This window comes from Bufo bufo, chromosome 1 (genome assembly GCF_905171765.1).
Source record: "Bufo bufo chromosome 1, aBufBuf1.1, whole genome shotgun sequence".
Classification (NCBI taxonomy): domain Eukaryota; kingdom Metazoa; phylum Chordata; class Amphibia; order Anura; family Bufonidae; genus Bufo; species Bufo bufo.
This window is the reverse complement of record NC_053389.1, coordinates 122710504-122735253: the sequence shown is the minus strand read 5'-3', so window position 1 is coordinate 122735253 and position 24750 is coordinate 122710504. Positions and strand designations below refer to the sequence as shown.

At 43.8% G+C, this 24750-nt stretch overlaps 1 protein-coding gene across 2 annotated transcripts in view; it reads left to right on the top strand.

The window, feature by feature from the left end:
* The window catches only part of LOC120998447, a 177767-nt gene that overhangs the window by 49982 nt on the left and 103035 nt on the right, over window positions 1-24750 (top strand). For both annotated transcript variants that reach the window (XM_040429077.1, XM_040429082.1), the window contains 5 exons: window positions 3882-3966; window positions 6436-6509; window positions 7508-7567; window positions 15757-15864; window positions 21620-21676. In XM_040429077.1, coding sequence (XP_040285011.1) covers window positions 3882-3966; window positions 6436-6509; window positions 7508-7567; window positions 15757-15864; window positions 21620-21676 — 384 coding nt within the window. The remainder of the gene's footprint in view (window positions 1-3881; window positions 3967-6435; window positions 6510-7507; window positions 7568-15756; window positions 15865-21619; window positions 21677-24750) is intronic.

Sequence of the window (24750 nt, the reverse complement as noted above, 5' to 3'; positions counted from 1 at the left end):
ATTTAGGGGCCCTTTACACGCTTGTTTGCTATAATTTGCCTGAATATCGGGCAGGGTAAAGGGCCCTTAACCACCTTCGGACCGCCGAACGCAGCGACGCGTCCTGGAGGTGGTTGATTCATTCCTCCTGGACGCATATACGCGTCCTCTCGCGAGACGCGAGATTTCCTGTGAACACGCGCACACAGGCGCGCGCGTTCACAGGATCGGAAGGTAAGCGAGTGGATCTCCAGCCTGCCAGAGGACACAGGTAGCTCAGTAATAAGTAGCACCAAACACCACTACACTACACCCCCCCATGTCACTTATTAACCCCTTATTAACCCCTGATCACCCCTGATCACCCCATATAGACCCTCTGATCACCCCCCTGTCATTGATCACCCCCCTGTCATTGATCACCCCCTTGTAAGGCTATATTCAGACGTCCGTATGATTTTTACGGATCCACTGATACATGGATCGGATCCGCAAAACACATACAGAAGTCTGAATGGAGCCTTACAGGGGGATGATCAATGACGGGGGTGATCACCCCATATAGACTCCCTGATCACCCCCCTGTCATTGATCACCCCCCTGTCATTGATCACCCCCCTGTAAGGCTGCATTCAGATGTCCGTATGTTTTTTACGGATCCACGGCTACATGGATCGGATCCGCAAAACACATACGGACATCTGAATGGAGCCTTATAGGGGGGAGATCAACGACAGGGGGGTGATCACCCCATATAGACTCCCTGGTCACCCCCCTGTCATTGATCACCCCCCTGTCATTGATCACCCCCCTGTAAGGCTCCATTCAGACATTTTTTTGGCCCAAGTTAGCGGAAATTATTATTTTTTTTCTTACAAAGTCTCATATTCCACTAACTTGTGTCAAAAATTAAAATCTCACATGAACTCACCATACCCCTCACGGAATCCAAATGCGTAAAAAGTTTTAGACATTTATATTCCAGACTTCTTCTCACGCTTTAGGGCCCCTAGAATGCCAGGGCAGTATAAATACCCCACATGTGACCCCATTTCGGAAAGAAGACACCCCAAGGTATTCCATGAGGGGCATATTGAGTCCATGAAAGATTGAAATTTTTGTCCCAAGTTAGCGGAAAGGGAGACTTTGTGAGAAAAAAAAAAAAAAATCAATTTCCGCTAACTTGTGCCAAAAAAAAAAAAATTCGATGAACCCGCCATGCCCCTCATTGAATACCTTGGGGTGTCTTCTTTCCAAAATGGGGTCACATGTGGGGTATTTATACTGCCCTGGCATTTTAGGGGCCCTAAAGCGTGAGAAGAAGTCTGGGATCCAAATGTCTAAAAATGCCCTCATAAAAGGAATGTGGGCCCCTTTGCGCATCTAGGCTGCAAAAAAGTCTCACACATCTGGTATCGCCGTACTCAGGAGAAGTTGGGCAATGTGTTTTGGGGTGTCATTTTTCATATACCCACGCTGGGTGAGATAAATATCTTGGTCAAATGCCAACTTTGTATAAAAAATGGGAAAAGTTGTCTTTTGCCGAGATATTTCTCTCACCCAGCATGAGTATATGTAAAAAGACACCCTAAAACACATTGCCCAACTTCTCCTGAATACGGCGATACCACATGTGACACTTTTTTGCAGCCTAGGTGGGCAAAGGGGCCCACATTCCAAAGAGCACCTTTCAGATTTCACCGGCCATTTTTTACAGATTTTGATTTCAAACTACTTCGCACGCATAAAATGCCAGGGCAGTATAACTACCCCACAAGGAAAGAAGACACCCCAAGGTATTTCGTGATGGGCATAGTGAGTTCATGGAAGTTTTTATTTTTTGTCACAAGTTAGTGGAATATGAGACTTTGTAAGAAAAAAAAAAATCATCATTTTCCTTGTGACAAAAAATAAAAAGTTCTATGAACTCACTATGCCCATCAGTGAATACCTTAGGGTGTCTACTTTCCGAAATGGGGTCATTTGTGGGGTGTTTGTACTGTCTGGCCATTGTAGAACCTCAGGAAACATGACAGGTGCTCAGAAAGTCAGAGCTGCTTCAAAAAGCGGAAATTCACATTTTTGTACCATAGATTGTAAACGCTATAACTTTTCCCCAAAACATTTTTTTTTTTACCCAAACATTTTTTTTTTTATCAAAGACATGTAGAACAATAAATTTAGAGAAAAATTTATATATGGATGTCGTTTTTTTTGCAAAATTTTACAACTGAAATTGAAAAATCTCATTTTTTTGCAAATAAATCGTTAAATTTCGATTAATAACAAAAAAAGTAAAAATGTCAGCAGCAATGAAATACCACCAAATGAAAGCTCTATTAGTGAGAAGAAAAGGAGGTAAAAATCATTTGGGTGGTAAGTTGCATGACCGAGCAATAAACGGTCAAAGTAGTGTAGTGCAGAAGTGTAAAAAGTGGCCTGGTCATTAAGGGGGTTTAAGCTAGGGGAGCTGAGGTGGTTAAAGAGGTTTTCCAGGCTTTTAGTATTGATGACCTATCCTCAGGATAAGTCATCAACATCAGATTGCTGTGGCTGGGGTCCGGTGTCGGACCACAGCTGATCTGATGTTGAGGTTTATGAGGATCCCAGAGGTTGGCCCCTCTGTTAATTGACAATACAGAATTACCCACGCGGGGACAAGCAATCTGTAAATCATATACAGTAAATCATGTTATTTAATGTAATTTAATTTTATGTAAAAATGTAAATCATAAACAATCAGGGCATATAACTGGTGGTACCCTGAGTTACGGAAATAGCTATGCGGTTTCTGTAATGCGGTATTCTGGTTTTATGAAATATCCTCAGGATTGGCTGGGGTCTGACTCTCGGCACCCCCCACGCTGTTTAAAGGGGCTGCGGCACTAGTGCGAGAGCTGCGTTCTCTTCATTGTTTACCTGCACGCCATTTATGTTACGGAAAGTGCGTTGCTTGCTGTGCTACACTGTTTGCGTAGCTCTCACTCAGTGCTTTTGGAGTTGAAAACAGCAAAGCTTAAAGGGGTTTTCCGAGACTTGAATACTGATGAACTATGCCCTGGATAGGTCATCAGTATCTGATTAGTGGGGGTCCAACACCCGGGACCCCTGCTGATCAGCTTGCACAGTAGCGCCACAGCCTTCTCTCTGCTTTTCCTAGGCCAGTGACAACATGTTCATCGGTCACATGGCCTAGGCGCATCTCAGACCCATAGAAGCGATTGGGGCTTTGTTTCGATACCATGCACAGCTGCTGTACAATGTGCTTGGGTGTGGGACCGCCATCAATCAGTGGTCACATGCTTTATGCCGGCATGCGACCGATGCAGTTTTTAAACAAGCAGTGACAGGAGGCCTGGACCAGCACTGCAGAGTACGGTGCTGGAGAAGGGCCGAGTATAAGTAGATTTTTTTAAATTTTTGGCTGTCGTAGGACTTTTCCAGGGTTTTTTAATTATCTTGGACAACCCCTTTAATGCGTTCGCTATATCACACACCCTTAAACGGTTCCTTATGTCAAGAAGTGGAAGAGAAAAAGAGGAAGTGATAAGTTCCTTTGATTTAACAGATACGTTTATGAGAGTGACATGCTTGGTATTCACAGTGGCTGAGAATGTTGCAGCTGTACAAAACGGAAGTAGTATATACCGCACAGTATACATATTGCATTCAGGCAGACTGTCAGACAGTGAACATACATTGTATTTTTCTTGCCTTTTACCATTGTATGGAGGTATTGATTGACCCAAAATCGTGACCCATGTCCCCTTTACCCAACACACAAAGCATCTATAGATGTCGCTGCACCAGATACTGTAGTGAAGGGGCTACTGCAATGTTGAGCAGACGATTATTATTTACCCATTAGAAACTACATTTAATTATGTATTTTTTTCCCTCAGATTGTTGGAGTTGCAGATCCTCGATCATGTACCAGAGAAACCCTTAAGATGATGCATCATATAGATGAAGATAAATTTTTTGATGGTATGTATAAATGGATTTTGTTTTATGGAAATGAGAATTGTTGTGGAAACAGTTGCTACAGATTAATATTATATGATTACTTATTTGTTAAAGGGTTTGTCTGGCCTTGGAGCCGACAACTGGGGTCCTCCCCTGTCCCCCTGGACATAAAAAATCCAATCCACACCAAATGTGTGGTTCCATTGGTTCTCAGTTCCCAGCCACTTGTCATCCCTGCAGGAGCAGGTAGCAGATTGCTCCCGTTCCCAATTGCAGGCCTCCGCGGCTTGAATGGTGCACTTCTGTGACGCTATTGTGACTGCTGAGGCCTGTGATTGGCTGCAGCAGTCATTCTGATATGATAAAATCTGAGACTCTCGGCCAATATATTTTGATCAAAACACATCTGTGCCCGCTTACCAGCGCCAAGGTGGTTTCAGTAAGGCAGGTCCCACTCTAAACCTACTTATGCCATTGGGCATCTACATTCAGGAGAACAGACCCTGCACATATAGTGTGCTGCTCCTAGTCACCTCTGTGTGCAGTCAAGCAAACAGGCATGTTAGCGCATTATTTTCGGTGATTTTTCGCCGATAATGAATAGAACAGAAAATGGGAGAAAACATTCCTTACATATTCAGCTTGCATTGGCCTCTGCACCATCCATCGGAGCTCGCACTGTCTGAACAGGCAGTGTAATGCTACCTGTAGACTGAACATTGTGCTATAACTTGGATTCCATTTCAGCCAGGATCATCACTGAAGCTGCAGCTGGGATTGTGGGATTTAGGGGAGTTGGAGATATTGGGCACCTTGTTAGGACAAGTAATGTTGTTTGCGTGGACGTGTAACAATTTCTTCACAGTGCAATATATTTTCTTAACTATGAAAACTATGAGAACATAAAATGGAGAATCTAGGAAAAGATGGAGGAATTTATTCACAAAATGCACTTAGAAACATGAGTGAACAATATCCACAGGCTACACCACCTAAGCTCCTCACCTTTCTTGATCAAAGACGATTGCTGCAATGCAGTTTCACCTGCCTCATTGCTACTGTCCCCGGTCATGCTTCTTGGTCAGATTCCAGTTCATTTTAAATCTGCAGAGACTAGGCAGCCATATTCATCCATACATTCTTGGTTTAAGGCTCTGTTCAGTCTAGTGTTATGCCTTCCGCTCATAGCAGAGTCATGACAGCTATGAAGGATCTGTTTTCATTTAGATTCAGGCGAATCCTGAGAGATCTTAATGACATTTGTCCATCTTCAGACGCACCACTAGTCAATATGATTTAACATTTTGCCAGCCACCATGTATCCTAAAGTCTGTGGGTGTGATCCTGAAAGACCTAATGACGGCCTGTCCTCTTCCGATGAATGGGAGACCCCTGCTATAAAGTCCTTATGTCTTAACAAGGCATAAGAACATTGATTGTCCTAATGAGACCACCCCTGTATGGTGTATTGAGGTGTTGTGGTTGCTTCACTGTTTATGGCTCAGTTGCGTAAACCATGGTATGAACTGCGCTGCAACGCTAATTTTTCATCAAATGTGACAGAATCTTGAGTGAGGCTCCTCATGGATCCTCTGAAACAGGTGTGAACAGAGTTTAAAGGGGTTGTCCAGTTTCAACGTACCCAAGAGGCTGTGATTGGCTGCAGCGGCAATGTGCTGTGAACTGGGAGCTGGAAGAACCAGTACGGTGGTGGGGGATCTGCAAGGTAAGTACTGCTCTATTAATCTGGACAACCCCTTTAAAGGGGTGCAAGAATGGGAGAGTTTTGGCAAACCAACCAACTTGGCCAGATCTGTGAAAGGAAGTTTACTTACCTGCTTCCCAAGACTGGCTCCCTTCTCCTTCTGGCCTTCAAAGCTCTCCCGGGTTCCCTCAATGGCTGAGACCAAATCCCCTTGCGTCATGTGACTATTTGTCATGATGTAAGGGGATCCAGTCACCACCGTGGCCAGTGATTGGCTGCGGCAATGTCAAACCAGATGTTTACAGTGAGAGAGCACAGCGGAGCATCGCAGGCCAGAAGGAGAAGGAGCGGGGAGCAAGTGCCGGGAAGCAGGTAAGTAAGCTTCATTTTACAGCTCCGGCCAAGCGGGGAAGGTTTACCAAACCCCCCCATTCTTCCCCAACTCCTTTAATTATATTGTTGCAGACAGTAGGTTTAGGATGCGTTCACATCTAAATTGGGGCCTTCTTTGCAGATTCCATAAGAGTCCAATGTAGCGCAGTGTGTAGAGCTATTTTGTCTGGTAAAATGGCGGACATCATGATAGAAACCATTCAGACTTCATTATAGCCAGTAGGGTCTGTCAGGCACCATTGATGTCTGTCATGCCGTGGATCCAGCACTGCTATCCTTTGCCTATGATGGAGCAAAACATTGGAAATGAACAAGGCAGGTGTGAACAGCGCTTTACTTTTACCAAACCTTTTACAAACAAAGCACAAACATAATAAATGCTTTTCCTGCAGACTGGAGGGAAGCTGCAGAACTTGAAAAATTTGCAGAAGCAGTGATAATCGCAACTCCGGACAGACTACATAAGGTATATGTTCAGAAATGTGGACTTCCATATTAGTCATGATTGTAAAGCAGGTGCAGGGAGCAGACTGTGTAATGAGTGCCCCGCACTCTTTCTGGGTGCACCATGAGCATCTGCCGGAGGCCAAATTTTCTTTCATATCTCTCATGGTGACCTTAATACATCTCTTGTTGTGAAATGCCAACCAGATGGCACACAAATGTATTCGACAACCCCCAACCCTGCACCTGCACTGCAGACCCTAGAGCAAGCATTGTGATTCCTACGTCTCATGCGTACGCTGGTGTTACTGTGTATGCACTTTGTACAGTTTTTATAGTTCTATCTCTGTAAATCTTATATCTTCATCCATGTAACAATACAGAGCGTTATTTTAATAATTCTAGAACATTACATCATTAACGGCACAGAACAAATATTCTCAACATTTAATTTCCCACTAGAAATACCGCAGTGTAATCCTTATGAGAATTATTACAGAAAATAAGCAGATTTCCTCTAGTCGAAATTAATTGACTTGAGACTTTCTTCACCCTTTCTTCATTCCACTATGACATGCCCAGCATTAAAGGGGCCTGCTGGGTATGTTTATACCCTATTCTTAGTATAGGCCGTCAGAGTGTGATTTGTAGGAGTCCAGGTAATGGGCCCCCTCTGATCAGCACAAAGAATGGGCATTAGCACTTGCCAAGAGAACGTAGCGGCAGTGAAGAGGCTGGGACTCTCCAGTAAGTACTACTACTTTGTTGTGCTGATGGTTGTCACACACTCATGGCCTGTAATTAAGATGGGCTCCAAGATGTTACTTGTTGGGGCTTGTGGTCCCACCAATTACTAGCATGAAGGTGCCTTCACACTCCTCCCAAAGCCATGCCTCTTCCTTTTCTGACTTTCACTTAAAGGGGTTGTCCGCTTTTTATTATTGATGACCTGTGCTATTTGGTGCAGTTTTGTTTCCTCACTTTTTTCTTTGTAACTAAAAATCTAATGTCTGTTTCTAGGAGCCTGCGATAGCGTTTGCTAAGAAGGGATATCATATTCTTCTGGAAAAACCCATGGCTGTAAGTGATAACATATAGCGTGTACAATTTATTTGTTACTTATGACACTGGTAGAGAGAAATGAGACACTCTTTGACCCTTGCTTTGTCCCACCTCTAATGCAGCTTTACTGGTACTGCCACCTACTGGTTAGGACTAGGTATGATCTGTGTCACATCCTAAGGCTACGTCCACAGTAGCATTATGAAATCCAGCAGGCTGTTCAGGCAGAGAACAGCCTGCCAGAGTTCTACTGATACAGAATTGCCAGACATGTCCTGGCACCGCCGAGTCACCATTGACTACAGGTATAATGTGTTCCAACGCGGTTTCCGGCATAAATGCTGACCTTCAGTCTGACAAATACTTCAGCAGTTTTTGTCCAGTCGACAGCCGGCATTTATGCTGGAATAGTCAAATGGAACAGGCTGCTGGATCGCCTAACACTAGTGTAACAATTTTTTTTTTTTACTCACTTATATAGCGCTGCCATATTCCGCAGCGCTTTACAGACATTATTATCACTCGCTGGCCCTCAATGGGGCTCACAATCTAAGTTCCCTATCAGAATGTCTTTGGAGTGTGGGAGAATACTGGAGTACCCGGTGGAAACCCACACAGACATAGGGAGAACATACAAACTCCAGCGCTGCAAGACACCAGTGCTAACCACTGAGTCACCATTCTGCCCTCATATGAATATGGGAAAACTAATCTTACATACCCTGGCAGACATGATCCAAAGGATTTTGGATACTTTGGGGAGGGGAGGGATACGGGTGTTATCAACAGCTTTAGGCCACAAATTGCGGGCCGCAATGCACGATCGCAAAGCACGATCGCCGGCCGTAGGTCAGCCGCATCGGATCGCGGACCCATTCACTTTAATGGGTCCGCGATCCGCCCGTTCAGCAAAAAGATAGAACATGTCTTATCTTTTTGCGGAACGGAAGTACGGGAAGCAACCCCACGGAAGCACTCCGTAGTGCTTCCGAGGGGTCCCGTTCCGTGCGGCCGTTCCGCTATTCCGGATTTGCGGACCCATTGAAGTGAATGGGTCCACATCTGTGATGCGGAATGCACACGGAACTGTGCCCGCATATTGCGGCCACAGATCACACACGTTCGTGTGAACTAGGCCTTACAGCAGAATTTTGCAGAAAGTTGTAACTTTTGCAATTTTTTTCTTTTTCTTCAATTTTTACAACGTGATTACCAAAATTGAAAAACTGAACATGGTTTAGCGGGAGGCAGTGTGGCCTATAACGGTTATTTGATGGCTCAAATCAAATGTAGACAAAATGTGTGAAACGTATTAAGACGCATGCAGCTTTTAATAAATATGGTGCATTTGATGGAGCATGCCGCGCTTTCACATGGATTTGTAAAGAATCCAACAACAAAAAAATCTCCACTTGCCTTTGTATGAAAATGGAGACTTAAGCCTCATTCACACGTCCGTGTCCGTGCTCAAATCCGTGAGCAGGTGGTCAGTGATGCATCTGTGAAGCTGTTCGTGAAGGATCCATGTTGGGTCCGTGTGTCCATCTTTTGCTCCGTGTTTTATCCGTGTTTCACTGACTGAACAGCTGAAAAATAATTTTCAAAGCATCTCTTCTTAATGAGCCGTAAAACACGGATGCAACACGGATGGCATCCGCACTGCATCCGTGGTTTTCACGAGCCCATAGACTATAATGGACCTGATGGATCCGTGTACACGGACAAAATAGAGTATGATCCGTGCTAAAACAATGACCCACGGACAGTGCTAAATCACTGATGTCTGAATACACACATTAAAATGAATGGGGACGTGTGCTGTCCGTGGAGAACACGTACAGCACACGTCTGTGAAAGACTGAGGTACAGCAGAGGTCCTATGTACTTCTGCCACTATCAAGGCTCCTCATAACAGCTGTAATACGGCCATGTGCGCTTAGAAGTGGATTTCTAGACATGTTCTAGTCTTCTAAGGACTACCCTGCATGATTTTACACAAAGTGTAACACGTTCTACCGCACTTAATGTGAGTGACATTTCTATTAATTAACTAAATGCTACAAACAACAGATGGTCTGTTAAGTCCTTAGCACCATGGAGCAGTCCTACATTATGTGTAATGGAACTATTAACAGCCCTACCTATCTGTATGTAGATGGTACAAGTAAAATTATTCCTGACAAAACAAAGAAACTGCCTTCCGTTGTCTGACTTGGATAACACTAAGGCCCCATTCACATGACCGTATTTTTGCATTTTTTGTGGATTGGATGCTGACCCAATTATTTTAATGAGGCTGCAAAAAATGCGGACAGCACCCTTGTTCAACGTTTTTTTATTAAAGGGGTTATCCGAGTTATGGGAAAAAAAATAAAACCTAACAAAATTAATCAGGATATACATATACATTAGTCAAGCTTGATTTTTTGAAAAAAGAACGATCTTTACACCTTTTCTAGGTTCTGTTATTGCTGTGTTTACATGAAGCAGTAACAACAATGACTCATCTCTCCCTCATGAATATTTGTGGGAGGGGTTGATCTGTGGATGGCACTGTTTAGGGGGGAGATCTGTGTGGATGGCACTGTTTAGGGGAGGGGGGATCTGTGGATGGCACTGTAGGGGGATCTGTGGATGGCACTGCCTGCCATCCACAGACCACAGATCCCCCTACAGTGCCATCCACAGATCCCCCTCCCCGACGCTCACAGCAGCAGTATATTAATAAACTAATCAGTCACTTCATTTCTCATTGCTGAGCTCTTTACTTATTATTTTGATATCTCTGAGTCTCTGACTCTTACTTTGGCTTAGCTCCGGTAACAACAGCAGGCAGTGCAGGCGGCGTTCACTCACTGACGTCACGCGCCTGCTCCGCCTAGTGGGAGGAGCAGGCGCGTGACGTCAGTGACAGTGAGTGAGCGCCGCCCCCCGCACTGCCTGCTCTGCTATTACCGGAGTACGGAGCTAAGACAAAGTAAGAGATATCCTGTAATAATCCAAGTAAAGAGCTCACTACAGCGCCCTGTATATTCTAACCCCCAGGCAAGCGTCCCTGTCACCATGGGAACGCTTGGGGGTTAGAATATACCATCGGATTTGAGTTTTTTACGATCTCACTGAGCTCTAAAAACTCAGATCCGATGGTATATTCTAACCAGGCAAGCGTCCCCGTCCCCATGGGAACGCCTGGGGGTTAGAATATTTTATACCATTGGATCTTCTGACTGTTACTCTGCTTGGCCAGCTCAGGGCCCCAACCAGTTCGGGGCCCCAAGCTATTGCTTGTTTTGCCTGGCCTGAGGATCACGCATATGCGATCAGCTATTAGCCGCAGGGAGGAACTTGGAGGTAGCCGCGGCACAAGTGAGGATCGCGCATGCGCGATCAACTTACAGCCGCACGGACTGTAATGCAGAGAGGTGGGGGCGTGGCCCAGGCTGATGACGTTCCGTTTACATGGCTTAGTCACTCCGACAAGCAGAGAGCTCCATGTCAACGGAACGTCACAGCTGATGACGTGGGCGGTCACATGACTGTTTAGTATAGCAGAGAAACGGCACAAGATAGGTACAGTAAGTGATTTAGGAAAACTAATGTATAGGAGAAATAAAGCCATAGAGATAAGGTTAAGTTAACTCGGATAACCCCTTTAAAGCCCAATTCCATCCTCAACCAATAATTGCATCTGTATTTTGGGTCTCCCTGTGTCACTGGTTTAGGGTGCATTCACACGACCATATGTATTTTGGGGCCTGCAAAGCGTGGATCTGCAGAAATTATGGATGACATCCGTGTGAAATCAATTTTTTTTGCGGACCCATTGTAGCAATGCTTAGGGTACTTTCACACTAGTGTTTTTCTTTTCCGGTGTTGAGTTCCATCCTAGGGGCTCAATCCTGGAAAAAAAATGATCATTTTTATCATAATGCATTCTGAATGTAATCCGTTCAGGATGCATCAGTTCAGTCGCTCTTACGTTTTTTGGCCGGAGAAAATACCGCAGCATGCTGCAGTTTTCGCTCCAGCCAAAAATCCTGAACACTTGCCGGCATGCCAGATCCGGCATTCATTTCCACTGAAATGTATTAGGCTGCGTTCACACGGGCGAGATTTCCGCGCGGGTGCAATGCGGTAGGTGAACGCATTGCACCCGCACTGAATCTGGACCCATTCATTTCAATGGGGCTGTTCAGATGAGCGATGATTTTCACGCATCACTTATGCGTTGCGTGAAAATCGCAGCATGCTCTATATTCTGCGTTTTTCACGCAACGCAGGCCCCATAGAAGTGAATGGGGTTGCGTGATAATCGCAAGCATCCGCAAGCAAGTGCGGATGCGGTGCGATTTTCACGCACGGTTGCTAGGTGACAGTCTATACACTGTATTATTTTCCCTTATAACATGGTTATAAGGGAAAATAATAGCATTCTGAATACAGAATGCTTAGTAGGTGATCAATTGAGGGTTAAAAAATAAAAAAAATTAACTCACCTTCTCCTCTTGTTCGCGTAGTTCTCCCGGTCTTTAGTTCTTTAAAAAGATGAACTATGGGCTAAAGGACCTTTGGTGACGTCAGATCACATGCTCCAATCACAGGGTCCATCACCGCGGTGATGGACCATGTGATTGGAGCATGTGATCTGACGTCACCAAAGGTCCTTTAGCCCATAGTTCATCTTTTGAGAAGTAAAGAAGAGACCGGGACTTACGCGAACAAACGGAGAAGGTGAGTTAATTTTTTTTATTTTTTTTAACCCTCAACTGATCACTTACTATGCATTCTGTTTTCAGAATGCTATTATTTTCCCTTATAACCATGTTATAAGGGAAAATAATAACATCTACACAACACCGAACCCAAACCTGAACTTCTGTGAAGAAGTTCGGGTCTGGGTACCACAGTCGGATTTTTATCACGCGCGTGCAAAACACATTGCACACGCACGATAAAAACTGAACATCGGAACGCAATCGCAGTCAAAACTGACTGCAATTGCATTCCTACTCGCGCGGTTTTGCCGCAACACACCGGGACGCATCCGGACCTAATCCGGACACGCTCGTGTGAACCCAGCCTTAGTGCCGGATCCGGCATTAAGTGTTCCAACAAAACTGACCTAAAAATGCATTAAAAAAAAATACTGCATCCGTTTTTCCGGATGACACCGGAGAGACGGATCCGGCATTTGAATGCATTTGTCAGACTGATCCGCATCCGGATCCGTCTGACAAATGCATTCCGTTTGTGTCCGGATTGCCGGATCCGGCAGGCAGTTCCGGCGACGGAACTGTCTGCCGGAATCCTCTGCTGCAAGTGTGAAAGTAGCCTTATTCTTCTCTGCATAACAGACAAGAATAGGACATGTTCTATCTTTTTTGCGGTGCTGCGGAACAGACATACGGATGCGGACAGCACACGCTATGCTGTCTGCATTTTGTGAAAAAAATGCAGATTAGGCACGGAGCAAAAATACGATCATGTGAATGGGGCCTTAAAGGGATGGGTAAGGCCCTTTTTTTTTTTTGCTAATTATTTTCTGAATATTCTGTACATGTTTATTGGGCCAGCCACCTTCCCTGAGCTGCAGTCAGAGATATGCTTTACAACATCCATATGGATATAGGAACCTATAGTGTGGAAATGTTCATTAACTTTGATGAGAGAGCGTTCAAGGCACGCTCTATGAACTGTGCAGAGGTCATTGTGCCGGGAGGGGGTGGAGGTCATCAACTATTGTCAGTGGTGAATTCTGTGCAATCTATACAGAGGTGTTATTGGTTATTGTAATCCTGCCTGTGGTAATAATGAGATGTCTGCTGAGAAGAACTGGAAGTGTCAGCATATTCTAATGCTCATGGTCAGTATGCAAACGGGAACATTTCAGAATTATGTTTTAATATAGATTGTGGCATGAAAAAAACTCACCCACAGTCTTAAAAATAAGTACATAAAAACTTGATTTAAACGATAGTTTATCATTTCTTTAGTGTGCAGTAAAGAGGCTTTCTCACAATGCTTTTGCTTGTTTAAAGGGAATGTTTCATCATAAAATGATCTTCAAAGGGAGAAAGTAACAAGGAAACCTGAAGATGGTGTCATGTTGTAGAGCAGGAGGAGTGGAGCAGACTGATGTAATGTTCTATGGAAGGGGATTCAGTGTCATTTTACATAGGATTTACTTGTAATTTACTCATTTATATTCCTGCTCATTCTGAGCTTTGAAGTCCAGGAGGCGGTCCTATCAGTGATTGACAGCCTTCCCTCTATGACTGTGTATACAGAGAGAATCACTGATAGGACCGTCTCCTGGACTTCAAAGCCCAGAATGAGCAGGAATATAAATGATAAAAATACAAGTTTTACTGAATCTTTTCCCATAAAACTATACATCAATCTGCTCAGCTCCTCCTGTTCTACAACAGGCTGCCTGCAGATTACTTTGCATTTTCATGGTGACAGGTTCCCTTTAATACCATATTGCTATGTGCAGGTGCTACAGGCCCAAAGCCTGCAGTTCTCCTTCTTCCCCATGACAACACTTTTATTGTTCTGTGGGAGATCAACCTTATCATAGGGACATTGCATAGAGCCAAGCAACCATCCACATCAGTGTTCACATGCTAGCTGGTTGTGGACATCTCTCTTGTCTCACATAAAACATGGGATTGTTGTGCTTAAAGGGGTCATTCTTTATTAATATGATAATGTGGATTAAGGAGCCATATCTCCATAAACCTTAGAGTCAGCTGCAAGTGATATGGTAGGGACGAGCGAATCAATTCGTACAAATCAATTACATCTGACTCTTTAAAGGGACACTGACAGGCCCAATAAGCATAATTATCTATATATATGACTGCACAGGTCTTGTATTGTGTATTAAAAACATATAAGTATAACCCCTGTCCACCTTATAAATACAGCAAACTCATGTTTTATAACCTGATGTAATCGCTCTTCTTTCTTCCCAAGGGGCGGCGTTTCAGCTTCACTTCTGCCCAGCCAGCCGCGCCCCAACCGCCGTTTTGAAGCGCCGCCCAGCTCATCAATATTCACTTCTGCAGATGTCGTTGAGAGCAGTGCTCTGAAGCGCTAGAGAGCAGTGCCCGGCTCAGGCGCAGAACGGAGAAGCTGACGCGGCCTCAAAGAAGCAGAGGGGACGCAGGCGCGATGTGATCCCGGCTAGTGAAGGTGCCGGGCGCATACGCAGAAGCTGAAAGTGAGTCCGATGCCCATAGCTTTCTATTGGGCATGCGCGGGATCTCGTAACGTCAGGGACAGCAGAAGACGCCCAGCAAAGTGAATATTGATGAGCTGGGTGGCGCTTCAAAACGGCGGTTGGGGCGCGGCTGGCTGGGCAGAAGTGAAGCTGAAACGCCGCCCCTTGGGCAGAAAGAAGAGAGATTACATCAGGTTATAAAACATGAGTTTGCTGTATTTATAAGGTGGACAGGGGTTATACTTATATGTTTTTAATACACATTAGAAGACCTGTGCATGCATATATATAGATAATTATGCTTATTGGGCCTCTCAGTGTCCCTTTAAGGAGCGTCTCCACAGCTCAGGGTGCTCCCTCTTCCAGCAGATTAATATGGCCGCACAGCTCGCGTGGCCTTGTTAATCTGTCGCATGCGCTGTTACTGCGAGTATTGGCTTATGCGCAGTGATGTTTGAATGAATTTGCATGTGGAGTGTGCACCATCCCTGATTCGCTTGTGTGTGTGAGGGGATCAATCTGTAATAGATGATTACTTCCCAGACAGATTCTGGGCCGCCACTCCAGCTCTCCCAGCCGAGCTTTGTTCTCCTGGCTGCAGCAGTGACATCATGTCGACAACGTGTATCCACTGCAGCGAATCACTGGCCTCTTTAGTGCACTGCTGAGGCCAGTGATTGGAACACAGAACTATGCTGGGAGAACTGGAGTGGTGGCTTGGCATCTGTCAGGTAAGTAATCGTCTATTCTTTATTACAGGCCGATCCCCTGAGGTTCCTCTTAAAACCGGACACACCCTTCAACATTTCTTTTGCTACATGACGTTACTCAGTAGCATGCACCATATTCCCTCCAGAATCTGCACACTATTATTACCCACCAGTGTTGACCGACCAAATGATGTCTAACATTTTTTTATCGCATCCACCGGTTTAGAAATAAAACCAACACATTCACAGTTTTCTTTCTTGTCTTTTCGTAGGTTACCCCCGAAGACTGCTGTGAAATAGTTAATGCTTGTAAAGAAAATGGCGTCATACTTGCTGTTGGTCATGTTATGCGATACCATCCTGTTTCCAGAAAAACAAAGGTAACTTTTTTGACTAGCATTTCCCGCATCTCTGCTTTTAGGCAGTGACCCACACTCATGATGTGTTTATGCCCTTTTTCACTATAGAAATCAACTTTTTTTTAAAATCACATTACAATATTTAGCGTTTTTTTGCTCACTCATAAACCGCTGGGACCCACAACTATATCGAGAACGGAGCCCTGAAAGTGGTGGAGGGTGCACTGCGCATGAGCAGCTGCCCTTCATTCATTTTCTATGGGGCCGCTGAAAATAGCCAAGCACTGGCTCGCCCCTTTTTTTTGTCAGGCCCATAGAAGTAAAAGGGAGCGGTGGCCGGTCATGCGCGGTGCTTTCCCATTCACTTCTATGGGGAGAGAGTTTGGTGGTGGCCGGACCAGAGTCCTCCAGCCACCACTTTGCGGGACCTGCACCTATCAGACAATGGGGGCATATCCTAGCAATATGCCCACGTTGTCTGAGTGGGTCGTGGTGGTGGTCTGACCTGAGGCTGGACACAATTATTTGGTTGGTACTGTATAGATATCTGCCTATATACTTTGTATTATACTGCATTCTTTATTTTTTACATGTTATTTGATCTGTACTATCTATAGCCAAACCATTAGGCTGTGTGTGTAATACTTATTTATGTACTCTTGAATCTGCACTTTATAGTACCTCCCTAAAAATACCTTTTGCACTTTATTGCATTTATCCTGCCGTGTGGTCACCACCACTGTGTTGGTGTTTTTAACCTTTTTAATTTATTTTTGTATGCCATTCATGTCTGCAATATATGTTTAATAAAAACTTGATACTATAATGATGATGGATGTGTGATTAGCTTGCTATTTATTATTGAACTGCATACAGTTGTGTTCAAAATAATAGCAGTCAGACATCACTAACCTGATCAATCACTGTTTTTGGTAGAAATGATATTTCTACATGGCAAATAATTTACTAGCAGGTGTAGTAGAGTAATATAAATCCAACAGACCCAACAGTCATAACATGCATGCTGCTAATTCTGTGTAATTGAATCACTAATTGAAAGGGGCATGTTCAAAATAATAGCAGTGTGGAGTTTAATTAGTCATTCATTCTTTGAAAAACAGGTGGCAATTATTGCCCTTATTTAAGGAAGGAAGGCAGCAAATGTTGTACATGCTGGTTACAGTGCATTTCTCTCTGAAATTCTGAGAAAAATGGGTCGTTCCAGACATTGTTCAGAAGAACAGCGTGCCTTGATTAAAAAGTTGATTGGAGAGGGGAAAACATATAATGAAGTGCAGAAAATGATAGGCTGCTCAGCTAAAATGATCGCAAATGCTTTAAAATGGCAACTAAAACCTGAAATACGTGGAAGAAAGCTAAAAACTACCATTCGAATGGATAGAAGAATAGCCAAAATGGCAAGGACTCAGCCAACAATCAGCTCCAGAAAGATTAAAGAAGGTCTAAAGTTACCTGTGAGTACTGTTACAATTAGAAGACGCCTATGTGAAGCCAAGCTATCTGCAAGAAGCCCCCGCAAAGTCCTACTGTTGAAAAAAAGGCATGTGCTGAAGAGGTTACAATTTGCCAAAGAACACATTGACGGCCTAAAAAGACATTTTGTGGACTGATGAAAGTAAGATTGTTCTTTTTGGGTCTAGTGGCCGGAGACAGTTTGTCAGACGACCCCCAAACACTGAATTCAAGCCACAGTACACTGTGAAGCATGGTGGCGCAAGCATCATGATATGGGGATGTTTCTCATACTACGGTGTTGGGCCTATTTATTGCGTACCAGGGATCATGGATCAGTTTGAATACATCAGAATACTTGAAGAGGTCATGCTGCCTTATGCTGAAGAGGAAATGCCCTTGAAATGGGTGTTCCAACAAGACAACGACCCCAAACACACCAGTAACATCTTGGTTCCAGACCAACAAGATTGACGTTATGGAGTGGCCACGCCAAACCCTGGATCTTAATCCAATAGAAAACTTGTGGGGTGACATCAAAAATGCAGTTTCTGAGGTAAAACCAAGAAATAGAGAAGAACTGTGGAATGTAGTGCAATCATCCAGAAGTTGGTTGACTCCATGCAACACAGATGTACAGCCGTTCTCAGAAACAGTGGTTAGACAACTAAATATTAGTTAAGTGATTCAAAGGAAAGCAAAATCTTCAAACATTTTTCAGTTTATATGGTGAATGTTTGTAAAGAAGAATACAAAGACTGCTATTTTTTTGAACAGTCTAATATTCACTTTTCTTCTATTTTTTTTTTTAGAGGAACAACACAAATTTGATATATTTTCTTCATGTTTTGATTTGGAATAGAATGTGTAGTGTTCCCAATGCATTTGTGTGTATGGAAATAAAAGCTATTAGAAGGATTTTGAGCTTTATTCACAGTTTTAAACACACTGCTATTATTTTGAACACAACTGTATACTTCTATTGGTGTTCTATCCTAGCAATATGCCCACATTGTCTGATTGTCTGAGATGAGACAACCCCTTTAAGAGGAACACTCCAGGGAAAAACTGATCAACTGAATTACACCTGAGGCCCTGCTGTGTGCTTAAAGGGGTTGTCCAGCTTCAACATCAATTTTATCTAGGCACTGGACAACCATGTACCTAACATAGAAAAGGCATAGACCTGCTCCCTGCTATTCCATACCAGTTCCCATGGTCTGGTTCTTTCCGGACCCCAGCCTGTAAACTTCTGGATGGGATTGTGTGCGCCACTGGTGTCAGCGGTGAGGGGCCCCAAGCAGCACACCACTCCTGGGTCACATGCTGTTTGAGGATCACCTCCGAGGCCACTGATTGACTATGGCAGCACATGTGACCCCTATCCTGGAGTTTATACGCTGGGGACCGAAATGAGCCAGACCAGACCCTCTGTGCTGGAACAAAGCGGCGAGGAGCAGATGCGTACCTTTTTTATGCTAGGTACAATGCTGTCCAGGCCCTAGATCAGTGGTGGCAAACCTATGGCACGGGTGCCAGAGGCGGCACTCAGAGCCCTCTCTGTGGGCACCCGCACCCTGGAAAAAGTCTATGGTGTACCAATATGCCTTAGACTTTTCCTGCCATTCATCAGTGCAGGGCGCGCTATAAACGGCACAGGCAGCGCACTGAATGTAGTCAGGTATTATAGCTACATTATAAAGTACATGGCAGATAGACTATATTGGACTGTAGTATTCAGGTTAAACTGCCGTGTTGGCACTTTGCCATAAATAAGTGGGTTTTGGGTTGCAGTTTGGGCACTTGGTCTCTAAAAGGTTCGCCATCTCTGGCCTAGATAATATTGGGGTTGAAGCTTGACAACCCCTTTTAGGCTACAGACACATGGGATGTATTTTCTGCAGCAGAATTTCTGATGCGGATTTTGCAACAATTCTTTAACAGAAATTTAATTCTGTTTTGAATTTGAAATTTTTTAAAATGTCATCCATTTGGCTGATATTATAAAAAGCTGTTGTTTTGATGGACGCAAATCAATGGCTTCAAATCTGCAGTGTTTCTGTCCTGTGTGGACATACCGTAAGATGGTGATAGACATTAGATGCATCTTTCAGCAGATTTGTACCTATGAAACTGGGTGACCTGCTTGGCAGCTGAAGGCTTCTGTGTTGGTCCCATGTTCATTTGTGGCCGCATTGCTGAGAAAAATTATCTTTTAATATATGCAAATGAGCCTCTAGGAGCAACAGGGGCGTTGCTGTTACACCTCGAGGCTCTGCTCTCTCTGTAACTGCCGCTCCCTCTGCACTTGGATTGACAAAACCAGGTAGTGAAAACATCAATATGCCTGGTCCTGTCAATCAAAGTGCAGAGGACGCAGCAGTTGCTGAGAGAGCAGAGCCTCTAGGTGTAACGGCAAATCTCAAGGGCTACAGGTTTCTGTACAGCGTGCAGCACAGATCCCAGGAGGTCTAACTGTATTGTTCCTTGTTTCAACTATGTAGAAGACATAATGGTCATAGTAAATGCAGCCTTCTTGTATTTTTGCTACAGTAGGTATTCTTACTGTATCAATGGTTAACGCTGGTGCTGCCTGTATTATATACTTGGCGGTTATTTTGATAGGATCCGTCTGGCTGCTGGACAGGCGCTCAGGTTATTACAGTGCGATCTTTCCTTCTTGACTGTTGAGCTTTGCACCTTGTTAACCACGTTCCCTGTTAATAAATACAGGGTCGTTTTAAAGTAAGTGCCATCAGTTAATGATCTGTAGATAGCTGGTAAATATACAACCCCACAAGACAGAGGCATGTCAATGCTACTTTATCAAATCACCATGATCCATATACAACGTTGAAATTTGCCTCTGTGGGGACAAGTATGAGGCTGCACTGTGGAGCAGATTTACAAGACTGGCATTTCATACATCAGTCTTGGCTAAAAAGACGCAATATAATACATTTGTGGCATCTTGGACTGTGAGCTGCAAACTGAAATCAGCTATAATTTTCACCAGTAAATGATCACCTATTAGTGTTGTGATCGTTTAAGGCTAGGTCTGTCTTCACAGCCCCTTTTGCAAATGTTTTAATGAAAAATATTATATTGTTTAGTGTCTACAGTCCCTTTGTATGGCTATGTGTTTCCATGGTAACAGACTACAAATAAACTCAGTGTAGTCTGATTCTGCAGTTAGCTTAATATATACTACATAGTTGACACCTAATTCTCATTAACTTACTACCTGGATGTTAGTGAAAGGCGGGGACAGACATAAGGATATGACTGTAGGATCAGGCTACACAGGATTTGTATATAGTCTTTTACCATGAAGACACATAAATCTGCCTAGGAGCTGTTAACACAAGACAGTAGAAGTTTTTAATTAAAGGCATTGTCTCACAAAAAATATTCTGCAGTTGTTAAACCAACACCTGGATCTAAATACTTTTGTAATTGCATGAAATAAAAAAATTATATGCATAGCGCCACCTGCTGTTTGTCCTTTTTCATATTTTTCTGTCTACCTCGCTGAGGTGGACGCACATGCCCAGTTCCATCCTTTAACTGCCTCCTGAGCTGTGATAGGGAGAACACAGCAGCAGTCTAGACACGTACCCTAAACTGCAGCAGAAAGGACACTTACCTGAGCTGGCAGCTTGATAGAAATCTAGCAGATCAGTTGGACTAATGACTGGGGAGATCTTTGGATCCATGTGCAGTACAGGGTTGGATCTAGCTTTGACAGACAGAGGTTGTCACATACTATATGATGTCTGATTTTAATCTTTTTATATTAATCATGGGATAACCCCTTTAACACTACTTGCAAAATGGCACCATTTTTTCATTTTCGATGTATTTGGACAATAGTAATTGTTTATGACAATGGACATACCCTTTAAGAATAAGAATATCAATGCATGCAAGGGAGCTTGCTGAAATATTTATGTATCATTCATTTTGTCAAGGCTAAGCTCGGTCGTTGTGCCGGTCATTGTTTTGCTCAATTATTTGAGTCATTTATTGTTACAAATCCTCACGATCATTCGCGTCTGAGTGATAATAGCTTTTTGTGGACAGGCTTTTTTTCGGTTAAAGACTAGACTTGTCTTTCATAATCTATTAGTAACTCTACCGAGGGCCGATTTCAGTGATTCGCAGGAATAATATTTAGATAAAGGATTTCACATCCTGATGCGTCTCCAAGGTAAAGCGTCCTCATTATAAAAGACAATGTAAAGCTCTGATTGCCAGCAGCCTCTCTGTAGACCTCATTAATCCTTTCTTTCCCTATTTTCAGGAGTTGTTAGATTCTGGTGTGATCGGAGATATTGTCCACATTCAACACATGGAGCCTGTGAGTATTGACTTATAAGATGCGTCTAATTAAACGAGAATCATAGCGGAAATTCTTCATGTCATTATTCGTGTATAGAAACCGCAAAAAGTCCGTTTTTGTTTTCTAATTACTTTTCTTCCCCCACAGTCCACATTTGTGCCTTTTAGCCCCCACAGCCTATGTAAAATGGAACCTAAATTGCTTTTCAAGGCTTTTAACCTCCTTCCACATTCATATGTTTTGCATTACTTTTAGTGGAAGTGCAGTCTGGCCATCAGTTGGTTAGTGTGGGCATCCAGAATCCATTCTAGGTTCACATTTATCAAATAATTATGATGCAAACTGTGGCAAATCACAGCATGCACTAAAATAGTTTGAAACGTTTGCTCTTTACGACTCATGGATTAAAGGGAACCTGTCACCAGGATTTTGGGTATAGAGCTGAGGACATGGGTTGCTAGATGGCCGCTAGCACATCCGCAATACCCAGTCCCCATAGCTCTGTGTGCTTTTATTGTGTAAAAAAAACTATTTGATACATATGCAAATTACCCGGAGATGAGTCAGAGCTTGAAAATATGACTCTTCTCTGGTCACACAAGTAAGATATGACTCTTTTAATTTGCATATGTATCAAATAGGTTTTTTTCACACAATAAAAGCACACAGAGCTATGGGGACTGGGTATTGCGGATGTGCTAGCGGCCATCTAGCAGCCCATGTCCTCAGCTCTATACACAAAATCCCGGTGACAGGTTCCCTTTAAAGGGTTTAAAGGGGTTGTCCGGGTTCAGAGCTGAACTCGGACATACCCATATTTTCACCCAGGCAGCCCCCCTGATAGCATGATAGCATTTCAAGGGCTTTTTTGTTTATAATAACACACTGCTGGGTGGAAGCCGGGCTCACTGCTGGGTGGAAGCCTCTGGTGACGTCACCGGCTTTGATGGGCCATTTTACAGGCTAGGGCAGCACAAAACCCGCCCATTAGTGCCGGTGACATCACCGGGCTCACTGCTGTGCGGAAGCCTTCACCTAGCAGTCCCTATGGAAAGCCCGCTACGTCACCGGATCTCCATAAAATGCCCTGTGTGACTCAAAGGGGCTCAACCCCTTTAAGGTGAAATACAGAAAATGTCGTAAAACTTTGGCACAAAGCTATAACTGCTCATAGCAGGAATATATTTTCATTTTCAAGTAGGCCCAAATTTATTAGGAAGCATGCACCTTGCCGGATACGACCATGAACCGCCGGATCCCCATTGACTATAATAGGATTGAGCGGTGATCCGGACAATTTTACGGCATAAATGCCGGTTTTTGGCTGGACAAATACCGCTGCATGTGGTTCAGGCTTCCCTAATCCTAATGCTTCTGTTGAACGTAGCTTAAATAAATGTGGGCCTATGTGCATAATGTTACTACATACTGTACTCGGACACATATATACCAACCCCCTCTGTGATTCAGAAGCTAGTGTCTCTAAGAGGCTCCAACTCTTTCAGACCCAGCTTGTCCATGTGTTACACCATACACTGCAGGGAAAACATATGGCCAGATGTGGCTTTCCCCATTGGTCTTTGGAGGTTAGAGTAACCTGACCTGCAATAATCAAGTGCTCAACCAGGCCTGCTTCTGTTTAAAAAAAGTGTGTGTGTGTATATATCTATATCTATATATATCAAGATCTATATTATTATTTGTGTGGTTATTTTTATTGAATGTTTCTCTTTTAATACTATGGATAGAATTTCTAAACTGCTCGAACATAAGAATAATGTGGGTTCATAATACCCCAGAACCAAGTTTTTTTTCCCCATTTTCTTTCTCCCTTCCTTCATTTCCCATAGTCCTGTTTAAGATGTTTGTAAATTATGGTATGCATTGTGTATGCATTAAGTATTCTACCGGAATCTGTAAACCGTGTGTTTCTTTTTATGCTATAATCAAATCTAAATAAGTAAAGAATTTACAAATAAATAAATAAAAGGGTTCTTTCCATGAGGCAACCCCTTTAAAAGGGTTGTCCCATCTTGTTCTTTCATGATGGAAATTTACTGTGGTCATTTCGTGTAGGGGAGGCGTAGTTATGGAAATGGACGACTTTCGCTCCACTGTTTCCGCAATCCCATAGCAGTAAATGGGAGTTACACAAATTAAGTAGCACAGCAAAGCTACGCTGGGTCAACTTCTCTTGAGTAATGGAAACCGTATAGCTGGCCGTGCTAGGTATTTTGTGTAGCTCCCATTTACTGCTATGGGAATTACGGAAACAGTGGAGCGCCTGCCACTTGGATGTTTCCGTAATTCTCGCTACACCGGGCTGGTGCTTACTGCGGTTATTTCCATCTCAGCTATGAAAGACTGATTCAACCCCTGATGAACCCTCTATGTCAGAATAGTCATTGTGGGGTCAATGCTTTATGTAAAAGTAACATTCATCAGGTAATGGAAGCTGGACATAGACATGAAATGCATTGCATATTGGAGCTCATCCACAACCTTCATTGGGCCGAGCATGCAATACCAGACACATCATATGGATGGCACTGTTTTTGAATAAATCCTGAACTAATCTTTTCCCCACGCCTCCACAACGGCACAACCTGGAGGGTAACCAGCCTTCTTAGGGACAGAAAACAACTGTGAGCCAATAAAGGGCCCCCTCTCTCTTACCTTCTCCAGTTGTTTCCTGTCCCATTGAAGGCAGGTTGTGGATCAGCGTTGGAGCTCAGGGCCTTTAAGTTTGTTCTCCCGTTTCATCTGGACGGCCGCTGCAGGGGGAGGGGTCGCGGAGCAAGGCAGATCGCTCTTCCCTCCTCTCTGTGTAAGTCTGACGTGTGCTGGCTACCCCGGGCTTTGTTCAGTGTTCCCAGGAAGGGAACCGTATTGGGGCAGTGGTTGGGGGCGTTCCCATGGGCCAGGGAATGCTCCCGCAGTCTCCGGAGCGTCACGGCGTGATGACATCATGACGCAGGCGTCAGTGTCGTGACGCTGACATCATCACGCTGATCCAGGAAGTGGAAATAAGAAGGGAGAATGCCAGGGCACATGCGTTCGTCCCTTCTATGGTGAACACAGCGTGCCTTCCT